The sequence below is a fragment of the Anabrus simplex genome, chromosome 5 (genome assembly GCF_040414725.1).
Source record: "Anabrus simplex isolate iqAnaSimp1 chromosome 5, ASM4041472v1, whole genome shotgun sequence".
Taxonomy (NCBI): domain Eukaryota; kingdom Metazoa; phylum Arthropoda; class Insecta; order Orthoptera; family Tettigoniidae; genus Anabrus; species Anabrus simplex.
Window position 1 is genome coordinate 327,965,815 of NC_090269.1, and position 13,384 is coordinate 327,979,198.

A 13,384-nucleotide genomic window follows, 5' to 3' on the forward strand; every position below is an offset into this window, starting at 1 on the left:
AAGATAACTGCTCAATGTTTGTCCCTGTGACTTGTCTGAATATCATTAGAGAATTCAGGAATCAGAATTCACTGTTGGAAACTTCCATTTGATCTGTATAATTATCCATAGCCTCCCCCACAAAATTTCCAAGTACTGCTTCCTCCTCATAGTCACTCTCATCATTTACCACTGCATCCGCTACAGCCACATCATCTATTTCATTATCACTGCTGGTAACACTGTCAGTACTACTTCCGACTAAACTTTCATCTGAATCATACAATATTTCAAGCACTTTACTGTCAGTCAAACCATGACTGGAGCTAGCCATTGACGCGGCGCGTCATACGGACTGATGAAGCTGCAGCGAGACCGAAAAGAGCAGGATGAAACTGAATGAGGGGAATAACATTTATGACGAAAAAAGCAACTCAATACATATTTCAGACAAAAGGTCAAGACATTATCTTTCAAACGAGATATATACCATGAACAACTGGTTCTCGCATCGTATGACAGAAAGCAGCACTAACTCATGCCAACACAGTGCGCTCGTGGAGAGTTACGAAAATATTACAAGCTGAGAAATAAAGACAAATATAATAAATAAACCGCACTCTTAATGTAAAATTAGAGCAAAGAACATCACGCAAAAAGACAAACTTCTCAGAATATCATTTCTTTATTTTATTCTGTGGGAAAGAATGAAGCAAATAGACTTTTTTTATAAGTAGAGGTTAGATCTCAGACTTACTTGACAAATTCTTATCCTTGCAAAAACAACTTCATTTTAACGATTTTCAATTCTTATTCACAACACTGATAAACCTGAAAATGTCTTCTTGGGAACAAAACAATTTGCATATCCATAACTCGAAAACTCTTCGCGCTATAGCCGTAAATGTGAAACTATGTATGGGTCTATACCACGTATAGAGGTCGGCGGCTACGGAAGAAAAGAGGGACTATACCACGTATAGAGGTCGGCGCTGAGGGGTTAATATCGGTAACGGAATAAATCGTGTACGCTTAATCGCTCGTAATAACGGATGCATCAGCGATAGGGCTCTCGCTGTAACCAAAGTATAATATGCAGTTCAGTATCGGAATTTCGAAGAGAAGGGAAAAAACCGCCATTATAATGGGGTTCTCGTTATATGCCGTACTCGTTATAGCGGACTTCTACTGTAATTCATTCAAATAAACTTTTTCTGGGTCATTAATTTATGATTTATGATTTATGATTGAGTATGATTGAGTAAGATCACAACTTAAACATACACTAGGGAAGCTGACCCACACTAACGTTTTTGTAGTGAACGTGCCCCACAGGCATGATTTGAGTAGAGACTCGTGTGTGAACATTGAAGTGGACAAGGTCAATACAGATATTGTTAAAATTTGTAAACATTTTCGGAATACTCAGGTTATTGAATGCAGCAGTTTTGAGAGATACTGTTATACAAAACATGGCCTCCATCTAAACAATTCAGGTAAACGAAAGATAGCAAATATTGTTCTAGATTTTATTAATCTTAAGATATGTACTGTAAAACAGGCAACTCCCTTGAGTTATAATACTGACCAGGAAAACTAGTAGAAAGAGCCAGCTGTACTTCAAGCTGGCTCAGTCAACTAGAAAAAGAAACTCAGGATAGTAAGGAATTTCAAGTTACCCAATTGCAACAGTCAAGTTTTAGGGAGGAAGGGGGTCTGAGATTGCTCTTGGTAAACTGTCAAAGTGTAGTAAATAAACAATTAAAATTCGGTACATTGATGGAATCTTATGAGACTGATGTGGTGATAGGAGTGGAATCGTGGTTGAAAGAAGGGGTGGGTAATAGAGAAGTATTTCCAGAAGGGTACACAGTCTGTCGTAGAGACCGAGGAGATAAAAAGGGAAGGGGGGTGTTTATTCTGGTGAAGGAAACTTACTGTTCACATGAATGGTTTACCGATGAAAGGGATGAAATATTAGGGATAAAATTAGTTTGTGATAATATGAAGGAGGTGGGAATTATAGGAACATACAGGCCTGGAAGAGAGGAAAGAGACATGGAAATCTTTGAAAAAATAATAGATTATACTCGTAAAAACAATAATAATGATATGGTAATAATTGGGGGAGATCTAAATTTGCCTGAAGTTGAATGGAAAGGAGCTGCAAGTGAAGCCCATGAACAGAAACTGGCAAATAAGTTAATTTGGGAGGGAGGATTTACACAAGTAGTACAAGAACCGACTCGTCTCAATAACTTACTAGATGTATTCTTGGTTAAACCATGGGAAATTGTTGATAAAACTGAGGTAATTGAAGGAATAGGAGACCATAAGGCTGTAATAATGGATGTAGGACTCATACCAAAAAGGCTTAATAAGAGGGTTACACAAGACAAGAAATTGTACAGAAAAACTAAAGTTGATGAATTTGGGACTTACCTTAAATCACAATTCAGTTGTTGGATAAGTGAAGGGAGTAATGTGGATACACTTTGGGCTAAATTCAAAGGAACCGTTTGGGAAGGAGAGAAGAGATTTGTACCTGTTAAGAAGGGTAAAATGACCTCAGACCCTGTTTATTATACAAGGGAAATAAGAAAATTAAAAAGAAAATGTAGAATAGTAAACAGGAAAATCAAAGAGGGTAGGGAGAGTAGAGAAACTAGAAAACAGCTAATGAGGGAACTGAATAGAGTGAAAAAGGAAGCAAAAGAGAATTATATGAATGGCATACTTCAAGAGGGTAATGACCACAAAGGGAAATGGAAAAAGCTGTATTCATATATCAGGAATCAAAAAGGAAAAGGAATCCAAATTCCTACAATGGTGGGAGAAGGGGGTGAACACTATTTAACAGATACTGAGAAAGCAAACCTATTTAGTAGGGAATTTAGAGATTCAGTAGATGATTGTCAAGAGTTGGAAACCGAAACAGAAGATAGAGAGGGAGAGAGACAGAGGGAAACAAGAAGCTTCTCATTCACAAACGAAGATATTTTCAGAGAAATCCAACTGCTTCAGCAAGAAAAAGCAGCAGGAAGTGATCAAATTACTGGGGAGGTATTAAAGACAATGGGGTGGTACATAGTGCCTTATTTAAAATTTCTCTTTGACTATGTCATAAATAATAGTGTAATACCAAAGGAATGGAAGGAATCTATAATAATACCAATTTATAAAGGAAAGGGTGATAAAAGGAAACCAGAGAACTACAGACCAATCAGCCTGACCAGTATAGTTTGTAAAATTCTGGAGAGTTTAATATCGAAGTACGTCAGAGGGATATGTGATGATAAAAATTGGTTCATGAGGAGCCAGTATGGATTAAGAAAGAAATTTTCTTATGAGGCACAACTGGTGGGATTTCAGCAGGACATATCAGATCAGTTGGATTCAGGAGGTCAGTTAGATTGCATAGCCATAGATCTTTCCAAAGCCTTTGATAGAGTGGAACATGGAATATTATTAAAGAAATTGGAGGGAATAGGATTGGACGTAAGGGTTACACGTTGGATAAAAGCATTTCTAAATTCAAGGGTTCAGAAAGTCAAAGTAGGAAATAATGTATCTCAGGAAGAGAAAGTTTGGAAGGGAATTGCACAGGGTAGTATAATCGGTCCGTTACTTTTCTTAATATACGCAAATGATTTAGGGAACAATATAACATCAAAAATAAGATTGTATGCAGATGACATAATTGTTTATAGAGAAATAAACAACATTGAGGATTGTTCAGAATTACAAAGGGACCTTGAAAGTATCCAACAATGGGTTGAAGAAAATAATATGAAGGTTAATGGAGGCAAATCAACTGTTACAACTTTTACAAACAGGAGCTTTAAAACTGAATTTGAATATACTTTGGATGAGGTAGTTATCCCAAAAGATGGCAAGTGCAAATACTTAGGTGTGAGATTTGAAAGTAATTTGCACTGGAAGGGTCATATTGATGACATTGTTGGGAAAGCATACAGATCATTACATGTCATAATGAGGCTACTTAAAGGATGCAACAAAGAATTAAAAGAAAAAAGTTACTTGAGTATGGTTCGTCCATTATTGGAATATGCAAACAGTGTTTGGGATCCTCACCAAGAATACCTAATAAAAGAAATAGGTAGTGTGCAGAGGAAAGCAGCAAGATTTGTAACAGGGGATTTCAGGAGAAAGAGTAGTGTATCAGAAATGTTAAAGGTACTTGGGTGGGAAACTTTAAGTAAGAGAAGGGAGAAAACTAGACTTATAGGATTATATAGAGCCTATACAGGAGAAGAAGCATGGGGAGATATCCGTGAGAGGCTTCAGTTGGAAAATAATTATATCGGCAGGACTGACCACAAATATAAAATTAGAAGGAATTTTAGCAGAAGCGATTGGGGTAAATTTTCATTCATTGGGAAGGGTGTGAAGGAGTGAAACAGTTTACCAGGGGTAGTGTTTGAACCTTTTCCAAAATCTGTACAGATATTCGAGAAGAGAATAAACAGCAACAGAGAAAATAAATGAAGTGTTGGAGGGCATTCGACCAGTGCAGGTTATTGTAAATAAAAATATGTGTGTGAATAAATTAATTCCATCCCCTGGTCTAAGGAGTTTGGACAGCCAAAGTAGGGGACTGCCTGTAGGGGTGAAGTACAGTGGGGACTTCGAGGGCCCTGGGACCGCCACGGTAGCTGTGAAGGCCCTTCAGGAACTCTGAAAAGTGGTGGTAAAAGGGGCTCTGGTTAAGACGCAGCAGGTCGTTATGCTACTTAGGATCCAGAACGGGTAAAAAAAAAAAAAAATAGTAAATTAATAAATGCAATGTAAATATTAATGTTATACCAGTTCTATAGTATTGGTTGAAGTAATTCCACATACTGTATATCAGTTGACTATATTTGTAAGTAGTACAGGAGATATTATAAGTAGAATTTTGTAAACAATATAAATTTATTAAGGATGAGCTGTGTGTTTAATAGAAAACATTGTTAGCGTAAATTGTATAATATTGTATTATAGGAAAAATTTTCTTCTCTTGTTAATTTAATATTTAGTGCTTGACAATAATGTATTTTAGTGTACCATTTGCCACCGAGGTAGACACCTCATTTGCAAATAAAGAGATTTTGATTTTGATTTGAATAAACAGAGGACTAGAACTTACTTGGTAAATGCATTCTCATCTGTTCGTACACATGGGTAAGCTCAAAGATACAAATTAGCCTGTGTTCATTATTCTTGTTCCCAAATATATGTGAAGTCCTCAAGGATTTAATACTGTATTTCCAAGTGTCATGGTAAAAATATAAAGATGACTTGCACAAGGAGTAATGCATTAAATATGACGTTTTTTCATAGCAGAGAAGCAGGAATGTTTTGGTGCTCTGCTCCTAATGATGAGTACCTGTCACTGTTGTGTCAGTATATTAAAAGTAATAATAATAGTAATGCTTAAGAACCAATTATTTCATTTTAGAACCAAAAAATTTCTTTTTTTGAACATATTTCAATTTGGAAGCTGTTGGAGTTAAATGTGTGGTAGGGGATTCACGTAAATCAATATTCCTACATTTTGAACGTTTGGATCTCTCTAAAGTAAAGCCATGCATATTATATATCTTTTCTGAAACTTAGTTCTGCTGAAATTAAGTTTATTAGAAATTGTCTTCTGGTGAGGAAAGTTCAGATGCTGTATGAACACTGTACCAGCTCTGTGCGATTGGGTGACGGACATTCATCCTGGTTCCAAACTAGAAGTGGAGTCCAGCAAGGCAGTGCATTTTTCCCATTATTGTTTATCACCATTATGGATGACATAATGAAGAACATCAATAAAACCTCTGGTGAACTAAATGCATTGGCTTTTGCTGATAACATTATGATCTGGGTAGAAACTGAGGAACAAGTACAGTTGAGACTCGATGAATGGAAGGTTAAGTTCCAGGAATTCAATCTCAAGATAAGCAAACCCAAAACAGTAGTGATGGCGATAAACACAGAGGGCGACGAGCAAACATCACGCTAGGAAACCATCCACTGGAAAGAGTGGAAAATTTTACATACCTCGGCAGTGTAATATTTCGAGATAGACTAGCCACAAACGGAGTAGCAAATATAGTGGAGAAGATCTCTCACTTTACCGGCAAGTACGAACACTCTTCTGGGGTCCCAAAATACCAACAAATTCAAAGCTGGGGATGTTCAGTCAGTACTTCATACCAGTCTTAACCTATGATATCGAAACCTGCACCCTCACTAAGAAGGATACAACAAGGTTGCAGGCATCTGAGATGAAATTTCTGAGGTCCACAATTCAAAAAACAAAACTAGACAAGTTAAGGAATGACATTGTTGGAAGAAAGCTGGGATTGAGACATCATTGTTAGATCAAGTCTGCCTGTCCATAGTGAGGTGGTTTGGGCATGTAATGAGGATGGAGCCAACAAGGACAGCTTGTGTTAACTTAGACATGTGACAGGACAATGGATGGTGGGAAGAGCAAGAATGGATGGACATCGTAAAGATGGATATTGCAGATTGGGGAAGGGCACTGGAGGAAGTCATTAACAACAGAATGTATTTCGATAAGACAGAGTGGAAGAGGCTCGCCAACAGTACCTAGGAAACTTGAACTGTAAAATGATGATGATAATGATGATGAATATTTGTCTTTTTTCTTGCAAATTAATACTGGAATCCAAGATAGCATTTGCTCTTTATTGAGTGCTAAATTTAATTATTCGTTTGCGTACAATTTGGATTTGATAATGTGGAGATAAAAGAAACTTGTGTCCTCACCCCGAGGTGGTGCAGCAGCTTTTGAGCAAACCCCCAATGGAGGTGAGCTACATATACTATTTTAACTATACCTATCTTCCTGCCTTTCTTAAATCTCTGGCAGTAAGTGTAAGCTAACGTGGACCTCCGGGGATGGCAGCTAATAGTGCTAATCATTACAGTACAGAGGTGGACGAATGTGGAATGTTGATTAATAAACCAACTTTAGTTTGTTCATGATTGCAGAGGCACAGAGTGTCTTCATTCAAACCATCATCTCTGTAAGTCCAGCTGTTCGTTATACTGCTTACATATCTTCTACTGTTTGGATCACCGGGCGAGTTGTCTGTGTGGTTAGGAGCACGCAGTTGTGAGCTTGCATCCGGGAGATAGTGGGTTCGAACCCCACTGTCGGCAGGCCTGAAGATGGTTTTCCATGGTTTCCCATTTTCATACCAGGCAAATTCTGGCCTTGTACCTTAATTAAGGCCACGGCCGCTTCCTTCCCACTCCTAGCCCTTTCCTCTCCCATCGTCACCGTAAGACCTCTCTGTGTTGATGGGACGTAAAGCAAATTCTGTATTTTAAAAGTATGAATTTTTACTTGTAGATGTACTGGTTCTAGAGTTGGCTGTATGTGTCCATTCATCATGGCATCAATAGTCAGTATGAAAATGTAGGAACAATTGTTAAAATTGTTATCTGTTCCATTTTGTATGTAGTGCAACAGTTATGATCCCATTGTCTATGCTGCTGCATCATATCTAACAGTAAACTTTTCTATAGAAAGACATTATTTTCTTAGGCTTTATGAACTGGATCAGAACTAATGAAAGCAAACTTTTAACATTTAGTATTTTTCCGTCCAATGCTCAGGAGGAGAAATGATTGGTCTCCTCTGAAGAATGTTCATTGAACTTTCTCTAATATATGTTTTATTTGTGTAGGTCAGTTAACAGCTCCTGAAGATCCATTCAAGAAGCAGCAACCTAATAATCAGCCTGCTCAACGTGTGGACTATCGTGAGTACCGTGAAAAGAAGGAACGTGAACGACAGGAACGAGAAAAGATGTCCCATGCTAGTGGAAGCAGGTATTAATCAATTCTCTTAAATCTTATCCCAGATAAAATTTCAGTATTCCAAATCTACTAGGGAGAGAGTTAACATTATGGTAGCTTCAATCTTATATATTATTTGTCGTATACACTTTGCTTTAGTATGATAATATAGATCTGATGAAAGGAATTAGATTTGTAAATGTGTTATTCTTTTATCGATAGATATGTAAATAAAATTGTGCTTAAATTGTGAACTTTTAACTGGTATGTAAGTACATATAATACCAGCTTTATAAAACTCGCATTCCATGGTGTTATTACTCTGAGATGCTGTGCTAAATATTAAATTCAAATTAAGTTGAGTGAAAAAATTGAAGACTCATAAACTGAGATAATTTGGGACACATTTCTAATTACCAATTGAAATAATAAGAGACTGAGGGAGAGCTAGATAATGATGGGGAGACCTTTTAGGAACCATTTAAGACAACGTTAACCTGGACTGGACCATGGTGATTTATGAGAAATGGTACAAAGATGGAGTAAATTGGAGTGGAACTGCATATCTCACAAGTCAACCACATCTTGAAATGAAGATTATGAAATTACAGAAATAATTGCTTCTTATGTAATTCACCAGAGAATAATTTGAACTACTCTAACTCAGACCTACAGTATATAAATGTTTTCAATTTTTTAAAACCTTGGTGAAAAAGTCTTACCTTTTACTTTTAATGAGGGTTTTAATGAAGTTTTTAAGTGTACGTTCATATCCCTTGACACCATAATGGACCTTTGTTTTCACTCTGATACTTCTTTTATTGCAAAATGTCATGAAGCAGTACTTCATTAAAAATGTATGTTAAGGCCACAGCCATTAACTTTTACTTAAGATTATCCTTGACTTCTTGAATGAATCTCTCTTTTTTCTTTTAGGGAAATTACATTTTTATTTTTTGTCACTCATGGCTGCTGTAGATATACTGATCAGTCATCTGTACTGACGTTTACATTAATACAACTTTATTTCCATGTGTATGCACCATGTAGACTTACTGTTGTAAAAAGTCACCTCTGAGCATAGTGAAAGAACTGTGATACCAGCACAGCTAATCATTTCTTTGAGATGGCTCCATTTCCCACGTGATAAAACGTGGTGTATTCTGATGAACGGAATGGAGTAAGAATACATACAACTCAGTCTTGAAATCAAAAATATATTAATTATAAATTGGAATTATGTTTAAATCAAGTTATACTACATATAACTCAGAAAAATACTATAAATGTAATACAATACTGTTCTGCCAGGACTTGTAAAAACCTACACTTAATTCAGAACTACAGTAAAAGCACTCGACCAAACAATAATTTGAGACAAGCAAAATGAAGAGAGATGCAAAGCTACAGACTGCTTACAAGCAGCACTCAAATCCGTAGAGGGCAACAAATAGAGATAAAGAAAAGAGACGTAATAAGTACTGGTATCAAGAAATGCAGTATTTCTATTACAACCAGTGAAGAAAAGCCATCAGAAACGCTCTGAATGACCAAATGACTCACTGTACGGCTGATTTCGAGGATATTGAGAATAATTTTTCATTTATTTTTGCCACACCTAACAACTATGAACGCGAATATTACGACGACCTGCTGACTGAAAGGTAACGCGCTGTACAAGATGAAATCTTCAACGTAGCAATGGACAACGGCGAGGTAATCCTGGCTATGAAAAGAATAGCTGTGGACACATCAGCTATACGCGACAAAGTTCTAGTCAGAGCTATCAAAGATGATATGGCATCAGCTATCATAGCTAAAATTGCTACAATACTGTTACAGACTGGCCATGTTGCATTGTTGCTCACCATTTTGTTACCTAAAAATGGAGATCCAACAGAATTGTCAGACTGTATTCAATCCTTCGTCGTGTCATCAAGAAGGTCCCCGACTTAAGATTAAAAAGTTACATCCAATTTAGCGAACATGAAAGAGGATTCATCAGATCATCTGGCACCATCATAAAGACCACTTTACTTAGATCTGTATTAAACTCATCAAAACACAACAAACTAGATGTTACTCTGGTCTTCCTAGACATAAGCAAGGCTTTTGACAACGTGGGTCATGTACTCTTAAGAAAAACGTTAGCTACGTCAGCTGCGCCAAGCAAGTTAAGTAATATAATTTGCAAGCTTCAGGAGAATAACACAATTCAGAACCAGGCCAATTTCAAGAAAACTAATCCCATTACATTACACCGTTGTAATGCAGGGATCTCCATTGTCACCAGTTTTACACAATCTCACAACAGATCACATTTTTTAGAAATCGGTAAAAGAGAACTATGCGACGTCTGGTTATTCTCTTATTGATGAACTTCATCCTCTAACATTATTGGGCTTCGTAGATGATACAGTCATTGTAGGAAAAAATTTAGACTCTGCGGTAGAACTGATGAAACTAGCTTTTACAAAGATTTCGTGAACTTGGTCTAACAGTAAACCCTGAAAAATCTAAAGTTATTAATATCAATAGAGGAGAAATAAATTAAGGGCTCATTACCGTTGAAGAAGGTACGAAGATTAAATGTGTTTTGAGGAACTAATATGTCAGATACAAGGGGTAAATTATGCAGATACTGTGTTATTTGATTGCAAGAAGACAATGACAATTTGCCTCATTATCATCCTGCCCCTGGCTTCATCTGGATCAGAAATGTTCAATTCTCAATTGTTCAGTTTGTCCTACGCTATCAGTTCCTCTGCACACCTGCAGGTAAAATACCACAGCGGATTTTGGATAAAGCTGATAAACTTGTTAAGAGTACGCTAAAGGAGAACTTATCTCTTCCTACTGACATTCCGGATTCTATGATTTACTCAGATAAACGGTACAAAGGGTTAGGTATTTTTAGGGCAAGCTGGGAAGCCTTGCTTCAGAATATAAACAGCTGCTACATTCTGAAACAAGAGGGGGAACCAATATATTGAAGCCACTAGAAATCTAGATGAAGAAATTTACAGATGCTTAACTAAGCTAAACATAAATGATAAAGACAATGATATGAAGAACAGGCACGGTGAGTATGACACCAAGAAACTCAGAAATAAATGACGAGAATCTGAATTTGAGAAACGGTGCCAGTTGAGAAGCAAAGGTCACGGAGTGTGTCAGTACAAGGAGTTACCTCCTGCAAACCACTGGGTCAGAAACCATGATTTCCTTCCTAGCGTGGAGTTGAGAGATACGCTGATAATAGCATGTAACGTTGCACCTGTAAAAGCTGTACCGGTAAGGTCCTTTGATGGTAACTGCTGCAGAGGATGCAGCGAGACTGAAACATTACCTCACGTCTTGGGTGCCTGTGCCTTCGGTGATGCTCTTCGAAACACCAGACATCACAACATCAGGTTGTCCATAGCACGGACGCTCTGTGAGAAAGGATTTCAAGTACATGAGGAGTCCATCGCATCGGAGTAAATGGCAGCATGAGAAGAATAGACATGATCGCCATTAAAGGGAAGAAAGGATATATATAAGACTCCACAGTAAGATTTGAAACGCACTCCGACCAACCAGACTAAGTAGACAGAGAAAAGAAGTCTTCTCTACCTGCCTACAGTGCTGTATTATAAGAATAAATTAGAGCTGGACGACGTAGAAGGGAGGGGTCTCATGATTGGTGTAAGAGGGGCAGTCACTAAGATGATGATAGAGCTGATGAAGAACTTTAACATGAGTTCCAAGGAGTTCATCGACTGAGCGCTGAAAGCGTTCAGGGGCTCTCTTTTGATACTCAAGACACCACTTATATTCGCCAGATTAAGACATAATTTACTTTAATTGTTTTATTTTTGAATTAAATTGTTTTTGTGTGTTCTTCGTCTTAGGCGGCCTCCGAGTAGAGGAAGATTTTGAAGAAGAAAAAAAATTAAATATGAATTAGCTCTTGTTTGTCAAGATATTAATATTAACATTGGAAATTAGCTTCATACAAGTGTTGACATTGTTATGTTAAATTCAAAATATGGTAAGATGCATCTGGTTCAATGCAGTGATGACCTGATTGGGGGATATTGCAATCAAGCATTTTTTATCTTTTGGCAGGTACAGTCCAAGATGAACTCTATCCATTATTGTGCTCTGCCAATCAATCAATCAATCAATCAGTCAGTCAGTCAATCACTCAATACTGATCTGCATTTAGGGCAGTTTGCAGATTCCCTATCTGTTGTTTTCCTAGCCTTTTCTTAAATGATTTCAAAGAAATTGGAAATTTATTGAACATCTCCCTTTGTAAGTTATTCCAATCCCTAACTCCACTTCCTATAAACAAATATTTGCCCCAATTTGTCCTCTTGAATTCCAACTTTATCTTCATATTGGGATCTTTCCTTCTTTTAAAGACACCACCCGAACTTGTTCGTCTGCTAATGTCATTCCATCCCATCTCTCCACTGACAGCTCGCAACATACCACTTAGTCGACCAGCTCATCTTCTTTCTCCCAAGTCTTCCCACCCAAACTTTGCAACATCTTTTTAACGCTACTCTTTTGTCGGAAATCACCCAGAAAATTTAGCATAATTTATCCATTCTCTTTTACATGCTTTGTAAAATATTACTAAATAGTTTCCACCCATTAATAGTGCACCAGAATGTTTACCCTTGCCTCGTAAATCATTGTTGCTCGTAATGAAAGTCCCTTCCGGATTCGTTTGTCATCCTCTTCAAGGCCACCAAGGACTCTTTTTGCATAAATATAATTTGGTACCTATTCTTATCAATATGTTGCCCACGAGATGCCATTTATCTAACCCACTTCCATGGAAAAGAATTTGTTGTGGCTCCAGCCTCCCATTTACTTTCAGTTCTATGGAATTATTATAAATGCATCAGTTTGTTATTTTGGTAATGTATTAAGTGTATCATTTAATGTTTATTATACTGTAAATTGGAGCTGATATCAGATTTGTGTTCTTTTCACTTACGTTCTATAAAAAAATCCTGTAAAGCAAATTAAAGTCACGTTTAATGCATTTTCTATATATCAAGGCTTCTTTTTTTTTTTTTTTTTTTTTTTTTTTTTTTTTTTTTTTTTTTTTTTTTTTTTTTTTTTTTTGCAGTGGGGCATAAAATAAAGACAAGTGTGAATCACAGAATCGTTCTATTACCAGGAGTCAGGTACAATCTAAGTTACTTTGCCACATAATAAGCGTGAAGATTGAGACATTTGTCATACTGGTGAATGAGTTTTCCAATACCCTCTTCATAGGAGGTTGCCACCGGCATATTGAGATAGGTCTGCACTGCATTTTGAGCCTAATGAAGTAGTAGGAGATGTGCATGCTGTGTTCCTGTGTCAGCTTGTTTGTGGCCTAGTCTGTGATTCATCCTTCACGTTTTCATGCATATTCGTGAAGAAGGCCACAGCAAGGTCGATCACATCCTCGTGCTGAGCTGGCATTGCATCACATATTTACAATCGTCACATGTTAAAACGGCATTGTCAACAACACACAAAAGTAATAAGAATCAGTAATACAACAATACATACTGCATGAAATGCGGAGTGTTGCCTG

General features: G+C 37.1%; 1 protein-coding gene across 3 annotated transcripts in view; it reads left to right on the forward strand.

The window, feature by feature from the left end:
* The window catches only part of CycT (Cyclin T), a 376,049-nt gene that overhangs the window by 310,587 nt on the left and 52,078 nt on the right, over window positions 1-13,384 (forward strand). For all 3 annotated transcript variants that reach the window (XM_067147571.2, XM_067147574.2, XM_068227646.1), the window contains one exon: window positions 7,689-7,833. In XM_067147571.2, the coding sequence (XP_067003672.2) occupies window positions 7,689-7,833 (145 nt within the window). The remainder of the gene's footprint in view (window positions 1-7,688; window positions 7,834-13,384) is intronic.